Source organism: Sinohyriopsis cumingii, chromosome 4 (genome assembly GCF_028554795.1).
Source record: "Sinohyriopsis cumingii isolate HCF-2022 chromosome 4, ASM2855479v2, whole genome shotgun sequence".
Lineage (NCBI taxonomy): Eukaryota > Metazoa > Mollusca > Bivalvia > Unionida > Unionidae > Sinohyriopsis > Sinohyriopsis cumingii.
This window is the reverse complement of record NC_142964.1, coordinates 140,384,622-140,403,746: the sequence shown is the minus strand read 5'-3', so window position 1 is coordinate 140,403,746 and position 19,125 is coordinate 140,384,622. Positions and strand designations below refer to the sequence as shown.

Sequence of the window (19,125 nt, the reverse complement as noted above, 5' to 3'; positions counted from 1 at the left end):
TTATTTATTTTTAAACATATTAACATACCCCGATTGTATCTGAACCTTCAAAGTATCCTTCCACTGGTTGGTGAAGTATAAATGTCGCAGAACATTGACATTTGTTTTCGTAAGGCTGCCATTTTTTCTGGTACCGCAGACTCGGGTCCAAGCAGACATCTATCAGTTACCATCCTCCGTCGCAGAAAGCGCGCGAAGATTGTAAGCAAGCGATTGGCTAGTTGATATAATATTTTATTTCGTGCAAAATGTCGATGCTGTTTTCTTTAAGATTAAACGATGTTTGTAGATAAATATATTTCTTTGTTTTGGAACTTCATAAATAACTACTATATATTGTTTACTAATAAAAGAAACAAAAACGGACAATTGTTGAGCATGCGCATTGCCGATAAACCGCACGTGTGAAACAAAAACCCCCACACACAACAAAAAAAAAAGATGGCAAGCAGTCGCAGCATCCTTGTTTACTGGACACAAGAAAACAACTGGTCTGTCTTGAAAGAAACCTGCATCAAGGAAGGTTCTTTAACTGTAGGAAGTACGGTGCAAGCATATTATCTGAGAAAAGTTTATCCGGCCATTTTAATTGCAATTTCGGGTAAGTTTGCATGTTTTCATTTAACAAAATCGAGGTCAATCTATCTTTTCGAACTTAAAAGTTAGCATTCCATATACAGAAGAGTTTTTAAAAAATATTTGTCTACGGCAAGCCTATATGAACATCGATTAACGATAGAAAAGTAGCCTACAAGTTTGATGTCACATTTCACCATCGTCCACTTTTAAAAAAAAATACAATCATAAATGTTGCTATCGGTATAGATATAAGAGATTTTGATCGCAATATATGAAACCTGATAAGCTAGTGAAATTGTACATGTGTATAGATCAGAAGCGGAATTTGGTTTATTTTCATTAACTATTGGGTGTAAATGTTCGAACTGGAAGAGTGGTTAGCTTTAATACGGTAGCCGTGCATTGGATAATTTTCATACTTTTGAGGTCTAAAGAAGCGAAACGGTAATAACGTGTTCAGTCTGTTAATGGACACATTTTTTTAAATCGAATTTCAGAGAACAAGTCATCTATAGAGAGGATTGAAGTGCATTTTAAAAAATTCCTCCTTGGAGTCAATGCACATGTAGATGAAGAAGAAGAGAGGATAACGAAAATCAAGAATGAATTCAGTGAGTATGTGTGTGTGTGTATACATATGCAGCCAATATAGATTCAGTTAGATTGCAATAATTCAAACTTGCATTACAGCACCAAACTTGGCTTATTTTAAGGTAGGGATGTGTAAATGATAACTTAATTGAACATATATATTTACAAGCATACTTAAAGTTTTAATAACACTAAATTTGTATTAAATAGTGATTTAGTCCATGTAGGTACTATTTTTTCCAATATATCAACTTTTTAGCACATTCTTTAAAATATTTCTCATGCAGTCCCATTCATGACTGACACACCAGTTGCTTCAACCAAGAAGGTTACAGCTACTCCAAAGACTGAGGAGAAATTGGGTGGATTGGTACCAGAAGGTATGACATTTTCAGAAAACTATACAGACTGTATAGACTTTAACTACAAATAATGAAAACTAATTTATATTAAACAAATCTCGATGAAAATAATAATGTCTTGCCAAAAGACAGTTGTTGACAATCTTATTTTAAACATTTTTATGACTGAAAAAATGAATATATGGATTAAAGTTGAACCTAAAATTAATAACTTAAACATTTATTTTACCAACAATATTTGCAAACACTAATGAGTTTAATACTTAATGACTGGGAAAATTCCCTATTGTCCTGCAAGAGTAGAACAGAAACAAAAGATCCATCAAGCAGTATAAGCTACCACCTTGGCTTGTTGTGTAACTGAAAATGAATATGCATATTAAAGCTTAATTAAGAATGTTATTGTTTGATTAAATGCTGCCTTTCATTCAACCCACAGCAAATTCTTTAAAATATTTCTTATACAGTCCCATCAGTGACTGACAAACCACACCTTTCAACCCCAAAGAAGAGTGCTGCAGTCCCAGAGAAGATGGCCACGCCAAAGAAGATAGCAACAAAGAAAACGGCCACTCCAAATATGATCACTCCAGAAAAGACGACTCCTAACAAGAAGTTACCCAAAATGGATGGATTGGTACCACAAAGTATGAAATGCTCCCATGTCTTATATTCTGTCTTTAATTATTTTTAAAGGACACCTACAAACTTAATATCCTTAAATTGCTAAATTTAATTGGATTCTGCCCACTGGTTTCAAATGAGTCAAGTTTAAATAGCTTTTCCCAAACTGCTATTAGTCCATTTAATTATTTTCAGTCTGTGAGCAAAGTCTGAATTTTTCCAAAACTGCAAATATCATTTCATTTCTGTTTGTCAGGAATGTTATTTGGGTCACTCTGCTTTAAATTTATAAGTTTCATAATATTCTGATATCCAAGATGTTACCAGGTGATTGAATATTTTACATTGATTCTATTTGTAAAATGAATAAGACTAAAGCTTGACATGTATATATGTATTGGGTTATTTAATGTACATCAGATTTGAGATGTTGATTTATAGCTTATCAAATATTAATTGCTTAACAGAAATGTACTTAAGAACTAGACTTACAATCTGAGCATGTTAAAAAATAATAGAAATGTAATAATGAGATTTACTTATAATGACGTTAAGTATATGAATGGGCCATTAAAACAGCAATCTGTTCAACCAATATTGGTTGGCCATTAAATGTCCTGGTCATAATAGTTACATGTAAAACAAAACTTAAAATGAGTAGCTTTCTTAAGGGATGTTTCACATCTGATTACATAGTGATGACAGTTCCAATAAACTCCTGTATTTAACACGCACTTTTTAAATACACCTTCTCTTGGTTCAGTCAGTTTTGGGAAAAGTCGGCCACTATCGGAATTCATGTAAGAACCCTGCATTTTCTATAAATGTTCGTTTCCATAACTTGTATTCTTTTTTGATGCATGTAAATATTCATCTAATTTATCTTCCTTTAACTTGCAGTAAAGGGATCAAATGAGGGAATAGACTACCTCAGAAAAGAAAGTGAGAGCAACAACTCCAGGTAAAATTGTATAGATATTCCATCAACTGAATATTTTTGCAAGGTTGACCTTTAGGGATAATAACATTGAAAGCATGTTACACTTACTAGCATGAAACTTGACAGTTATATTGCCCCAGGGAGAAGCCCTATTGTTTTGGGGGTCAATGGTCAAGCTTTGCTATAACCTCATGTGGACATGGGCATTCTGTGCAATAAGCCAGGATATATAACACCCAGGGTCATGAAACTTCATAGTAAATTGCCCTTGGTGAGAGGAAGAACCCCTTTATGCTTGACACCATGAAGGAAAACATTGGTACACAGTGACAACATGCACATAATTTTCACAGTATTCTGGTCTTTATTTTCACAAGTTACGGAATGGGTGGGGTGCTACCTTTCATCTTTACAATGAGATTTATAAAAACTTCTATGCACAAAAAGCTAACTGGCAAAATGTCATTTAATTCTCCATTAGGTAATTTTTTTTATTCCCCCCCCCCCCCCCCCCACACACACATTGGTACTCCTGGTGTATTTTTATAATCATATCAGATTTTTATTAGGATAAGCTAGTTGCTACCCAGATTCGGCTGAAATGGAAATAGGGAGTGTAATAGGCTCTAGCTGTATTAGAAATCTGTATTTTGCATTATCAAAACTATGCTTTGTGAAATCTGCAACATTTAACTGTTTACACATGATGACATCTAGTAAATATTAAGACATTAACAAAATAGTATCGTTGTTGTTTATCGTCTTGCATCTAATTTTATACAGGGATAGACGCATTAGAAAACTGGAAGACGACGTTAAAGCACTCAAGGAAGACAATAAGTATTTAAGACGGAAATTACGAAAACTTGAAGAGAGAAATTCTCTGCAGGATGTCAGTGGTGAATCGAGTGTTCAAGAAGTAAAACAGCCTGCAGCAGAGGGAGAATGCTGCAGTGTTTCTGCTCCAAAGGAAGACACTCTTGATGACATTAAAAAAAGTGTTCAACACATAAAATGTGATAAAGACATTTTTAAAGTGTTATGTCTGAAGATTTTCTCAAAGGATGAATTAAAGAATTCTTCAAGAACAGGGAAAAAAACCATTAAATGTGTGGGCACTGTAAGACCACCACTTGATATTCAAAAACTGAGCAAGCTGGAATTGTTAGTTTTACAGTGTACCACAATGGACAAGGACTTGTTTTACAAGAAACTTGAAAACTTACAAAAAATCCTGAGGAGAAGTTAACAGGTTCTTTTTTATATATATATATACATCGGTCACCCTAATTGTGATCAATATCATTATGAAATGATAAAACATTTTTAATAAATTCTGTTCTAATAAATTTGATATTTGTCAATGATTTTTAAATAGTGCTTCAATTTTAAACAGGATTGGCATAAATGTATTTTGACATTTGTGTGTTTCTAGAAAACTAATCTGCAGTGCAACATTTAATCTAAAATTGTATACACCCATCTGCACACAAGGACTATTACTAAAGATGTTAGTAGTCAAAGGGAAAGTTATTTTCACAGGAAAACTATTATTTGCTTTTTTGCTTTTTCAAAAGCTTTCCCGTGTATCTTTTCATAATCAGCATCATCAATCTGAGCTTCTATTTCACAGAAAGAGATGTTATTGAATTTCATGAAATTTACTTCCATAAACTATAAAGAACGGAGTTCATGAACAATAACATTAGTTCATGAACTAGATTTATGTTCTGTTCATGAACAGTTCTTGATTTGTTCATGAATAGTTCATGAACTAGTTCATGAACCAGTTCATGAATAGTTCATGAACCAGTTCATGAATAGTTCATGAACAGTTCATGAACTAGTTCATGAACTATTCATGAACAAATCAAGAACTGAAGATTCATGAAGTGGCCATTTTCTGTTCAGGTACTAATTCATGAACCAGTTCATGAACTAGTTCAAGAACAATTCATGAACAGTTCATGATTTTTTCACAGGGGAACCCAGCTCCATAAAGTCTAAAGTGTTAATAAAATGCTTCTCACAGTCAGAATGTCTGTTGTCTGTTACATAATATCAAGATTTTCTGGTTAGCCCAGACATGCAGCAAATATGCCAGTTGCAAGATTTGTGGAGTTTTTTTAATGCATGTTTAGAGTTCTTGGAGTCCCTCACCCTGTAACAGTATACAGGTCTCATCCTTTGCCACAGCCAGATGCATTAGGGCTGTATCTGCTTATCTGTTGGTAGACTGCCTTGTTCTGTTTAATCTGAAACTAACTGACTTGACAAGTCCTTTCCGCACTTAAAAGATTCAGTGGTTCACAAGCAATAACAACACAGTCAAAATGTATCACAGTTGAGTCTATGTGTATCACTGTTGTCAATCTTCTGTGAATATTTCGTTTATAGATAGCAAATTGTATGTAACCGTAAACTGATATAAAGAGATGGACCTGTGTAGCGAATAATACCATGTAGATACGTCTGATTAAATGAAATGAAGTTATTTTAACATGCCTGAAAATTGTTAACTCTGAATACTAATTGCTCAGCCAAAATACCTCAGATTTCTCGATCAATAAAAAGTACAAGTAAATACTATCCTTCAGTTTCAATGACTGGGTCATTAATGATTATGAATATTACAGATGTTATCTAGGTAGATGTGTTATGTTTACATTAGATCAGAAATTAAAAAGCATTATTGATGAAGATAATCATGAACATCATTTTCATGTCTAACTTGAACCGATCCATATGTATATATATATATATATATATATATATATATATATATATATATATATATATATATATATATATATATAATGTGTTTGGGTTATACAATCATTTTTGTACTTACCAGAGAAAAGTACATTCAAATCAGAATTGAAACTGTGCTTACACATATTCAGTGTGGTTTTAACAAAACTTATAGCTAGATAGATATACAGGTAACATATAAATGGGCTTCTACACCACTCTTGAATGTGTTTCTCCCCTCACTTGTTTACCCAGACAGACAGTACCAGTAAGCATCTGGAAGAATCTGAGAGAATCTGCTAGGCACACTACAAAAGCTTTGCCAGGCCCTACTCATTAAAAACTTGTTCCAAACCAATAAGGCAGGATAAATTCACTTGGTCTGTAATTGCAAATGATGTGCCAAGTCAAACTGAGCTGATCCTTACCCTAATCAGTTGCTACTACATGCACATGCCATATGCTGACTTGGTTATAATTTATCATAACGGTATATCGAACCTGTTCTGCTGATGCATTTACTGCATTTAACTTTATATAATTGTTACTGAACTTTTGTTACAAGCATTTACATTGGCTATATAATTACACTTTTACTAAGTCTTGTATCAAACATTTACATTGGTATGGTTATATCATTATACACTTTTACTAAGGCATGTAACAAGTATTTACATTGGTTATATAATTACATATTTTTACTAGGCTTGTATGCAGCATTTAGATTGGTTATATATTTACACATTTTTACTAGACCTTGTATGAAGCATTTACATTGGTTATATAATTACACATTTTTACTAGACCTTGTATGCATCATTTACATTGGTTATATATTTACACATTTTTTACTAGGCTTGTATGCAGCATTTAGATTGGTTATATAATTACATATTTTTACTAGGCCTTATATGCATTATTTACATTGGTTATATATTTACACATCTTTACTAGGCCTTGTATGCAGCATTTAGATTGGTTATATAATTACACATTTTTACTAGGCCTAATGTATGAAGCATTTACATTGGTTATATAATTACACATTTTTACTAGACCTTGTATGCAGCATTTAGATTGGTTATATATTTACATATTTTTTACTAGGCTTGTATGCAGCATTTAGATTGGTTATATAATTACACATTTTTACTAGACCTTGTATGCAGCATTTACATTGGTTATATAATTACACATTTTTACTAGGCCTAATGTATGAAGCATTTACATTGGTTATATAATTACACATTTTTACTAGGCTTGTATGCAGCATTTAGATTGGTTATATAATTACACATTTTTACTAGACCTTGTATGCAGCATTTACATTGGTTATATAATTACACATTTTTACTAGACCTTGTATGCAGCATTTAGATTGGTTATATAATTACACATTTTTACTAGGCCTTGTATGCAGCATTTACATTGGTTATATAATTACACATTTTTACTAGGCCTAATGTATGAAGCATTTACATTGGTTATATAATTACACATTTTTACTAGACCTTGTATGCAGCATTTAGATTGGTTATATATTTACATATTTTTTACTAGGCTTGTATGCAGCATTTAGATTGGTTATATATTTACACATTTTTTACTAGGCTTGTATGCAGCATTTACATTGGTTATATAATTACACATTTTTACTAGACCTTGTATGCAGCATTTACATTGGTTATATATTTACACATTTTTTACTAGGCTTGTATGCAGCATTTAGATTGGTTATATAATTACATATTTTTACTAGGCCGTATATGCATTATTTACATTGGTTATATATTTACACATTTTTACTAGGCTTGTATGCAGCATTTAGATTGGTTATATATTTACATATTTTTACTAGGCCTTGTATGCAGCATTTACATTGGTTATATAATTACACATTTTTACTAGGCCTTGTATGCAGCATTTACATTGGTTACATAATTACACATTTTTATGAAGACTTGTAACAAGCCTTTCTGTTGCTTAAAATGGTATCACTTAATGCAGAATATGAAATTGTTACCTCGTAACACCGGAAAGAAATACTTGAATATTCATAATTCGTGCACCATTGTTTGCTTTGATATTATCTGTAGACAGTGGTTGAAGGATATTTCTGTATTTTATTTCTTGACATCCATTGCTATTTCATTTCATTCAATATTTCAATGACAAGAATTGATGTTCATTAAGGACTCTTGAAGTCATGAAGCTTACAAATTGATTACATGTTATATATGAAAGGCCATTGTGATCCCACGGCTGTTCATGTAGTAATTGATTTTCAAATTTTACAACTTTATGGATCCTTTAAAATACATTTGGTGGGGGGGAACAGTTCTTAAATGTCAGTTTAAATTCTTGAAGTTTGACCTTATTATTTTCTTAGGTAAATACATTCAATGTGTAAAACTTCATCAGCTAAACAAATTTGAAGTTTCAAGGCTGACACATTGGAACTTGCATACACAGCACTGTTACTTTTCATTTATTTATTTTGAGTGAAAATGAATTCAAGAGATCACTGTGCACATCATTTGTTAAAGATCCTTCAGAAAGCATAAATTTCCTTTCCGTTTCATTGTTCCCTGTTGAATACAAAATCTGTTGGCATTCTTGTTATTGGAAACATGTTTAAATACAAAATGTGGAAAATAATTACATTTTATCATACACACCTTACAAAAATGCTGTTGCCATCATTACTCGCATCAATTAGAACACATAAATTTATTCATTACTTGCAAACCTGAAATCATCATAAAATTCACCTATGGATTATGCATAGTCACTAGCAGTTGTTGTCTTGCTTTGGGATCTGCTATTGTGATTTTTATTGACCAGTATAGAAAGGTTTATTCCATTTTCTTATAAAAATTACAAAACATATTTAGATTACATAATTAAACGGAATCATTTCTTGCATTATGGAAATGTTTCATTTTAGGCCATGTTGTAAAGATGCTGTTGATCTCATTGATAATATGTAACATTCTCCATTATGTACAGCTTTGCAAATCATACCTTCTGTCTTTCTTATCTTCTGCTATGTACAAGTTACATGTAGGTTGTTAATTGCCCTGAAATCACACTAAGCTATTCTCGTCTGCTAAATTTTCATTTGTGACTCGTGCCATTGTTTATTCCCATCCAAAAATTACCGTCTTTATAAAAGTGTTATGTTAAAAAATCCTCAGCAGCAGAAGGCAAGGAGGTGCAAGCTTGGCTTGAGTTTTAACTATCTGTAGCTTACCCGTGTTTCTACCTCATTTCTTCCATAATAAAAACCAGCTACATGTACCATCCTGTGTGCTGAGTATTAGCAAGAAAAGGACTTGATTCTGTAACAGCATTTTTTTAAGAAAACTTCTTCCTGCAGCAGTGTTTCCATAAATCATATAATCTCTGTAGAGAAAATCCAGCCTAGTGTATCTGAAGAAGCTACATGTATTGTTGCAGCCAGAATAAAATCATCATTTGTGGCCATTGGTGTTATTTATTGTAGTAGCTAAGCAATGAGCTCTAAAAAGTATTATATTTATGATACTCAGAAATGGAGACTGGCAGTTATAGCTGTAGTTGAAGATGGCTTAAAATGGGTTTCATTATTTTGATATTATTCGTATTTCTTGCATATGTTTAATTTATTATCAGAAAATAAAAGTAATATTTCCTCCTAGTCTAGAAACATTGACTCCTATATTACCTTTATCATTAGACAAAATAATACTTGAATAATATGGAAATGTTTTTTTAGGCTTTGTCCCACTTGTACCATTATTGCACAGATATCTTTTGGATAGGAGATCATACATTGTTATCAGGAAATGTTATTCTTCTCTTCTGACTGCTCCAGTGGCCTAGTAGTTAGAGCATCCGCCTCGGATGCAGGAGGCTGTAAGTTCGATCCCCAGCCGAGTCATGCCAAAGACTTACAGAAATGGTACTAACAGCTGCCTCGCTTGGCACACAGCATTAAGAGGTTAGTGTTAGGACTGGTCAGTCTGGTGTTTGGACAATGTGACTGGGTGGGACATCATGTTACATATCTGTGACATGATGTCTCAGTGCTAGGCATCACTATAAACTGCCACACTGCAGACATCGTAGTGATATGACTGAAAAAGTGTTAAAGCTACGTTAAAATTCCAAATCACACACACACACACCAAATGTTCTGAACTCATTTATTTTTATGGTATTAGATTTCATGGTTTGCATAAAATTATTTATAGTTGTCACTACTTAAATTCATGAATTTGTGCAACGGGTCCTATAATTTCCACAGATGGGTCACTTTTCATTTGCATATTTCAATCAGATTTGTAGCAACCATTTCTAATTTAGGTTGGAAATTTTCCCTCAGTTTGAAGAAAAAGGGGACTTCTTCTAAATAGGAGAGATTTCATGAAATTTTGCATGATACTTTACACACATTAACCTCAACATCCAGATGGTACTAAGCCAAAATGGTGCTGCTCAGAGATCCATTATAGCTTTGATGAGTCTACTTACGATGTTGGTCCTAAATGTTGATGTGATGTCGATCTTGAAAACCTTTTGGTTGCAAACTCCTCCAGACTGTGCAGTTGGTACCATAAGGTACGATGTGGACAAACAACTTGGCTACTAGGGGCCATTTTGAAAATCTTATTGTCATTACTCCATCTGAATGGATGGTCGTATCAGCATAGGGTTTTCACCAAAAGACATTTTAATATGTCTTATTGGTCTTAAAATGAAAATGGTGCTGATCTGACAGCCAGTATGGTCACCATAGCAGCCATCTTTAAAATTTTCTTATCACTGCTCCTTTTGAACTGAAAGTCATAAACCTGGAGTTTTCACCAGAACACTTTTTAAGATGCTTAGGTGGTTATAAATGAAAATGGTGATCAACTGGCATATAATATGGTAACCATGGCAGCCATCTTGAAAATCTTGTAATCTTCTCCTGAATAAACACTCTTATTGAAATGGGGTTTTCATGAGAATGCTTCTAATGATGTCTACTTTGTCATAAATAAATATAGTTATTCTTGGACATCCAGAAAGTCATGCTGACATGAGGGTTTTCACTGGATGACTTATGGTGTCTGAATGAATATGATGCTGATCTAATATAAAAAAAATTGACACCATGGTGGCCATCTTGTCAGTCTTGTTAGTGCTACTCTTCCCAAATTTAGGAGCATATCAACATAGGGTTTCCACCTGTAGACTTGTTATGATATCTAGTTTGTCCTAAATGAAATGGTGCCTCTCAGACATTCAATATGGATGATGCAATGAACATACGGAAGATCTTGTCACTAATTCCCCAGAATGGATGGTAATATTGGCATGAGGTTTTCACCAAAAGCATTCTTATTTTCTTATGGTGTCTAGTGGGTCCTACATGAAAATGGTGCTATTCTTACATTCATTATGGCTGCCATGGTTACCATATGCCAATTTGTAAATCCTGATGTTCAAGAATATCCGAGTTGGTTTCAACACTCTGCAGTTGAAAATATGTAATGGTCTTGAATTCCATGAAATTCTTTTTGGACAGTATTGCTTCAGTCCGATTGAGGTACTCTTGTTTAAAAATTAGCTCAGAAATGAACTTAATTAATCAGGTGTACAAGAATAGATTCTGGATAAAACATGGACAAAGTTTGTTACCCATAAAAATAGTGAGTTTACAGTGTGGTCAGTATTGTTCATTCCATGCAAAAAGGTGGTTGCACTAAGTTTTTTTTATAAATAATTGGGATACTCAGAAAGTGAGAAACTCAGCCTTGTGAATTTGTGGTGACTTAAAAGATAGATATTCAAACACTACTTTTCCAGAAATATTGACTCAATTACTGACATTGTAATATTTAATTTTGTGTTAATTGGCATCCTCACCTATCCTGCAAAGATATTCATTTTATGAGCAAAATATCATTTTCCATCTTGCTGTACTGTATGTATTCACTTATAAGACAAGATGAACTGCAAACTGAACAAACCAGGATCTGCTGTCACATAATGTGCTGGTAGGTCATGGTTTATGCAGTTTGTTAGGGATAATCAGTACAACAAATATCATAGGCTGATCTGAAGGCATGTCATGCTGTGGTAGATCTGGATCTTGTTTGCAGTTTGACTCAACTTCTAAGTGAGTAAATTTGATAATAATTTCAGTATGAAAAGTATATTGTTACTACAGTAAGCTGTTGCTTTTCACTATATCACCATTTGTAGGGCCAAACATTTACAGCTACATTTTGTACTTGCTAAAAAAAAGAACAACCTCCGAAATAAAGACTTGGAGGTGCAAATGTGGCCAATAATGGACTCGAACTAATGAAGATGGATTTTATGTTGGTTTTCACACAATACACTCTTTTGTTATTTCCTGCCCCCACTGTTGTATGATGATAGACATTTTGACTGGCAAGGAGGAAAAAATAATAATTACACAAGACCAAGAACTTTTATTTTCTAATTATACCGTCTGGTAACGATAATAGGGTGAGAGCTTGGTTTTTCTCCACTTCCAGCAATAATTACATATATCAGTTGCACTTCTTGAATTTTATTGTATTTTTTGACTGGTGTATTTTTTATTTCTGATGAAGAACATTGTGTCACTTGTACTCTGATTGCTCGTTATTAGTGCTGAGCAGTCCATTACAAAATCGTCTATTATCTACAACTTTGTTTTGTTGGGGTACAATTTTTTTCCCTCCAATTACTATCACACCTTTCTTTGTACATCACATATTATGGACAGGTGTGGAGGAAGAAGTGTGGCAGCAACAGACACTAGTCTTTTTTTATTATATCACCAAAGGGATCTTTTTACCTGCCCAGGAGAGTGCCATATAGTACTCCCATCCAACAGATGGTACGCTATTTAGCATCATGATAATGCCATTGATGATAATGGGTGTGTTTGAAAATAGATTCTTGTCCCCACAGGGATTCATATCTGGAACCTCTGGTGCCAGAAGTCAGTTTGTTAACCTTTAGGATGCTTTTCTCTTGAAACAGCCATTATCTTAACAGTCAAAGGTCCTGCACTAAGCTGTTGCTCTCTACACTATCCTATTGCTCTCTAGTTATTTTCAGTGCAGTACTGTATATCAGGTTCTGTAATTTTTGTGTGTGTTTGGATGATAAATGAAAACATAGAAATTGTTCATTCACCATCCAGAAACAAACCAACAGACAATAAAATGCAAAGTAACTAATTCCAGTATGATATCAAATTACCCTAAAGTCAAACATGAATTAATAGTACTTCACATAGACGTTTATTAATGAAACAGTCATTTACTTGCCTAGTTTTGGTTAGTATATTTCAGTTCAAAAGAAGATGCAAGCATATTTAAAAATAACTTTGCACACAAAGCAAAAATTCTGCAATGTTTTAATCTCATAACATCGACTGACCTTGCATGTCTGCATAATTATAACTAAAGTTGATCTTGGAGTTTGTAACTTTAAAAAATTAAGAATTTCTTAGTGTGATGTGTATTACATGAAGGAAGTCAAATAACGTCATGGGGTTCTTTTTAATTTCATTGGTTGCTGCCTTGAAGACTTGTTGACTATTTGAAAATTTTGCTTTAGCTTCAAAAATTCTTTAAAATTGCTGAAAAGTTCTTTGATTTTGCCCAGTTGATATGAAGAAATAATGATGAAAACCAAATAAAATACCACTCTTTAAAGTCTTAATTTATTGTATTTACATCATTTCCAAAAACAATCAATAAATACAAAAATGACTTAAAATTGGGAGGATTACATGAGATTATGCGCATTTTCTTCCTTGTGTGTGTCCTTCTTGGAGTTCTGTATGTTGAGAACTGATTAAAAACAGACTTAATTACTCTTTTATGATCCTGAAATAATATGCTCTTTAAGTGGGGTTGGGTGATTTGATCATATTTTTATGTCAGCCTTTTTCAGTACTTATTTGAGTTCACATTGTGACCATGCAGAATGCTTCATAAATGGTCCAAGATTGGTAATTTTGCGTCATCCCCTTTTGAAAAGTTTTTCTGCACCAATACTCATATGGAAATTTCATTACCTTAATGTTGCAGTTCCTTTCTTTTGATAAAATATGAGGAAAATCTGACTGGCTAAACTTTTTAAATTTGATCTCAAACATTCGGTACATAATGTTGCTTGTAAAACTAGGCGTGCAGAGTGCATAGTCTTGAATGGTATGGTAAGCATATTTGAACAAGCTACCCACGGCATTTGGTACGTACTGAATGTATAAATGAAACTGACTTGATTCCAGTATAAGTATTCCTGGATTCTTAATTAAATAACATATGGTCCCTTAGGTGAAATGTTGGGACTTTTTCTTTACAATTGTTACCTTGTGCAAAATATGAAAATGGAGAGGAACCTGACACATTATGCAGGTAGTTTGTTTGGTGGAGTAGCATCCCTTTGTTGTATTTGGTTATGTATTTAGTATTTAGTTCTCCGTATGTACCTGTTTATGCAGTGATAATTACATGAACTATTGGAAAAAGTTCAATTTTTATATATATTTTTACATTTATAATTTAATTTGTACGGTTTCTAATCTGTATCAACTACTAGGAGAACCAAAATAGTTGAATGTGTAAAATGGTCTTTGAGGCTATAGCTCTTGTATTTCTCTGTTTGTGGGGCAGAATTGGATGATTAAATTAACATTAAATAGTTTAAAAGAAAGAGCAGTTACAGATTGGAATTGACATAGAGGCAGAAATAAACACTCTTCATGATTTGTCTCACCATATCATTTTTACCTGCCCAATTAACTTTGTCCATGTAATGGTAAATTTGTATCTGTGTTAAATGCATCTTGTGCATGTTGAATTCAAGCATAAATACAAGTACTGACAACCTGGTAGTTGTCTTCAGTACAAATAGTCACCAATGTGGGTATGTGCAAAAACTTGCTTATAGCTTCCCATGGGTCGGTGGTTCTTAGTGTGTTTTCCCCAGTTCTTCATCCACCAGTTATACAGGCTGCCATGACTATCATGTGCTGAAAATAGCATTAAATGCGAAACAACAATGACAACAATACCAATAAGCACTGAGTGGCAAGGCTTTATTTGCAACCATAGGCTGGAGGCTGGGGAGAGTTTGCTATTGCAACATCTTATTTTTATATTTTTCATATAGAATGCAAACATTTTTAGAAAAGATTGATTAACTAGAGTATTGGACGATATTGATTTTGCTTTGATAATTTGCTATTTGAATAACTGATAGTTTTTGTGCACAGTGAATTATATCCTTGGGAGATGCATTTGGTTCCTATTGACTGGAAAGTCTAAATAACCCGTGATAGATAATTTTTGCTTTACTGCACCATATTTTGTCCTTGAATGGACCAATCAGAAGTTTTCTCTAAGCCCTGTGCAAACTCATTTGCATAAGAAAATCTTTTCTAATGCATCCAGAAAAATTTGATTATGCAGGCATGTCATTTAAGTATAAAAAAGTGATCTTCAAAATTTGTGCAGAATCAAAGTAGCAATATCTGAGATGTTTTGGCATATGGTTTCTATGTCTTATGTATATTTTAGTCCAGGTTGTGCGAACATATTCCACATGTCCTGCATATTGTAACATAATGCAACTGCTGGTATTTAGAAACTGGGTGTGATTGTATCCATTACAAAAGCACACAAACGAGATGTTTATTTACATACAGGTAAATGATAATTTAATATCTGACAAACTAGGTCACATGTTTCCTTCTGTCATCACAAACTGAACTAACAATTCTACACATGCAGAGATAATGAAATAGTATCATTCCTCTATGGACATGATCAAAGCATAGTTCATCCGGGTATCATAACAAATGACATCATTTGTCAGCAGATATGATAAATGCATTGATTCTATCAAGAGATATGATTAATGTAGGAATCTATCAGCAAATGTTATTAATTTTATGGATTTATCAACAGATGTGCTCAGTGTTTGGATTTATCAACAGATATGGTCAATGTGTTGTTCATCAATAAGTGTGATATAATGTTATGACATGGGTCCAACATTAAAAGAAATTTAGTAGAAATTCCAAACGTGTCAGTATATTAAACAATTTCATCACACAGAATGAATAGCAAGAAAAAATAAAGTTTTACATTTTAGAGTTGAGGATTGTTTCATCATAGTGGACAGGCCCATATTCTATGTGTTAATTTAGAGAAAAAATAGCACCAAAGACCATTCTTAATAAGAACTTCATTGATATTTTTGTGTTATACTTTAATACATGATGGACTGATGGAGAATATTAACCATGTAAAAAAAATTTCAGAATCTCACAAATTGCTACAGCTTTTGTTTGAACTGTTAATTTGTTTTTACAAAAAGTTGTCACTGTTCAAAGTTGCCATTTGGAATGAGGTGTTAATACACCCTGTTCTATTGTCATACAAAGTTGCCATTTGGAATGAGGTGTTAATACACCCTATTCTATTGTCATACAAAGTTGCCATTTGGAATGAGGTGTTAATACACCCTGTTCTATTGTCATACAAAGTTGCCACTTGGAATGAGGTGTTAATACACCCTGTTCTATTGTCATACAAAGTTGCCATTTGGAATGAGGTGTTAATACACCCTGTTCTATTGTCATGCAAAGTTGCCATATGGAATGAGGTGTTAATACACCCTGTTCTATTGTCATACAAAGTTGCCATTTGGAATGAGGTGTTAATACACCCTATTCTATTGTCATACAAAGTTGCCATATGGAATGAGGTGTTAATACACCCTGTTCTATTGTCATACAAAGTTGCCATATGGAATGAGGTGTTAATACACCCTGTTCTATTGTCATACAAAGTTGCCATTTGGAATGAGGTGTTAATACACCCTATTCTATTGTCATGCAAGTTTAGTACTTCTCTACACACTTAACTCTTTTGCAAGGATTTCACTATACAGTTTATACAGCCAAGAGATTACAGTAGGCAAAGGGGTGGAATATTTAGAAGTTTTTAGAATGTCATTCGTTACATGATGTCAGCTTAATTATAAAAATGGAATACACCTTTTCCATGCTGAAATGTCTTTGTAAAAAAAAAAAAAACATGAACACTTTGTATGCCTCCAATTTTGTAGCAAAAATGGGCATATTGTTTAAAGTGCTGAGTTGATCTTTTAAACAAGAATTTTAAAAAAAAATCTTTACAGTAATGTTAGAATATTGTTTCTTTTCATGGCTATAAGATTCTGAGAATCAATTTTTATCGTTTTACACATCTTTCCTGAGAGTGGTGTGAATGAGACAACAGTTTACATGCTGTTACCCTGAAAATTTAGATTGGTATGGCTACAAAGGTATGTTACACAATTACATTATTATTGCAATGGATGCAGAACTAAATGTGCCTTCCAGTACATTCCTAAGGAAATTAGACATTTACTGTAAGCATAAAGATTTCTTTCAGTAAAGATAAGTTGTTTTGAGGGGAGGGGGGCTAGTGGCGGTGGTCTATACACTGTTGCTGGTGCAAGTTACTTTAGTTTCAGTAGTAGATTAAGAGGTGTGTCAAGGATATGAAACATACAAGGTTTTAAAGGTATGCATTCTGATGTGTACTTTTCCCATGAATTAGCATTGATTATATTCTTCAATAGAGGTGTCAGGTGTCCTAGACCCAAACTTCTTATGAAGCTAATGGGGACATTATCTGAGATAAAAAGGCGGTCACTGAGACTTGGGGCAGTATAGTTAGAGGAGAGCAAAGGTTAAGATCGGTTTTGATGTAGAATATGGAAGTGTTAGATGTAAAACTGTGTAAATAAGGAAATTAGAAGAATATACTTTTTGTGTTTTAGATACTGCGGGAAATAACGTACTTGAACAGTAAGGTGTCCTTGGCAGTGAAATATAGTATCCATAAGTTAAATTATTCAGCAAGTTTATATGAAAGCACAGGATTTAATATTATTTGGAATAAAACTATGACCCCCTCTCTAATAGTCCTAATGGAGCATTCATCAAGCCATCCTCATCACTTTGGATCAAGTGATGTATGGGAAAGGGTCCTGATCAGTTGTAAAAAGAAAGACTTGCTTCAGTTTTATAACATTCAGTCAGTATTGATTTACCGACTCCCATATAGAAAAAGTATAGTTCTCAGTTGAACAGTCTTTTCTTTGGATTATCCAGTTACAGTCCATAGATTCTGTGAGAAGTCCAAAAGGAATTTTAGCTTGCAATGCTTACTTTGGAACTCTACAGGTACAGTTGCATTTGATACAACTTTATTCCATTTATATCAGTTGCTGACAATTTTAAGTCGCAGGAGGTATGTTAAGTTTTCCTGACTGCATAGATTTTGCTGTTTTCTGAAAGCCTTTATTTTGACAACTCTTATTATACCAAAGCTTTTTCAACTGTTTCAGGGATAGTGTGATATCTCTCCATCCAGCTTAAACATCCTTCATCCATTACTTCCAATATATATTTTACAATCAAATTTTGTATATGGAACAGGTAATAATAGGTGCAATTTTTCAGGCACAAAGGATGGATAGGCATATGCATCTGACATTGTCCCTTGGCTCCTTACCCCCAGAGGCCTAACCTCTGGATCATTTTTTTGGAAACTCTTGAGGTCCCCCTATAGGTACATATACATTTACTTTGCATGAATTCAGATACGCTACCAGTGTTGGCCCCGGATTTATTTTTAAAGCTCAGAAGACAAAAAAAAAAACATGGAGACTTTCAAGCTTTTTTCTATAACCAGTTTACTCCAATTATTTTGGCACTAAATAGCCTTCATGTATTGATGTCTTGTAAAACCATTCCTAACCATATACTGGACAAGAAATGAAAACGTATACAGTTTACATTAGCCCCAGGTTAGTCCTAACCCTTATAGACTATACTGTGAGGTTTAATTGAGGTGGAGGGAGAGGGGGAAAAGGGGATGTTTCACAAACACAAAGGTCTAGTTATATTTTTTAATTACTTTTAAGTATCAACAGATCCTCGTGTATAATTTCACAGCTTGTGTTTTCTTTGCTTATGTGTTGTCTTAGGTATTAAACTTAGAAGTAGCAGTCCTTTAAACACGATTCTGTCGATGACTGAGTTGGTAAAAAACTTCCTTGACTTGCAGATTAGTATTATAGGGGCTTGAAAACTATGTTCATAACTGAAACACAGTAAATGTTTTTTCTTCGTGCAGATGCAAAATTGTCAGCGATTTTGTTAAAAAATGCAGGTTTTAAATTTTGGCTATTTGAATTAGT

At 33.4% G+C, this 19,125-nt stretch overlaps 2 protein-coding genes across 2 annotated transcripts in view; both read left to right on the top strand.

Annotated features, from left to right (window-relative positions):
- LOC149802204 (prickle planar cell polarity protein 3-A-like) overlaps window positions 1–19,125 on the top strand; it is a 222,613-nt gene that overhangs the window by 121,446 nt on the left and 82,042 nt on the right. The window lies entirely within an intron of this gene.
- Window positions 43–4,448, top strand: LOC149802205 (uncharacterized). Its single transcript, XM_089956616.1, has 5 exons — window positions 43–1,190; window positions 1,458–1,550; window positions 2,000–2,179; window positions 3,057–3,117; window positions 3,880–4,448. The coding sequence occupies exons 2-5, from the start codon at window positions 1,466–1,468 to the stop codon at window positions 4,343–4,345; spliced, it is 792 nt and encodes a 263-aa protein (XP_089812742.1). The 5' UTR covers window positions 43–1,190; window positions 1,458–1,465; the 3' UTR covers window positions 4,346–4,448.

Bases quoted from the DNA above. Each gene is read 5' to 3' on its own strand.
- LOC149802205 (XM_089956616.1), top strand. From the start codon at position 1,466: ATGACTGACACACCAGTTGCTTCAACCAAGAAGGTTACAGCTACTCCA. The intron at 2,180-3,056 runs GTATGAAATGCT...TTTAACTTGCAG, and splicing joins GGATGGATTGGTACCACAAA to TAAAGGGATCAAATGAGGGA. The intron at 3,118-3,879 runs GTAAAATTGTAT...AATTTTATACAG, and splicing joins AGTGAGAGCAACAACTCCAG to GGATAGACGCATTAGAAAAC.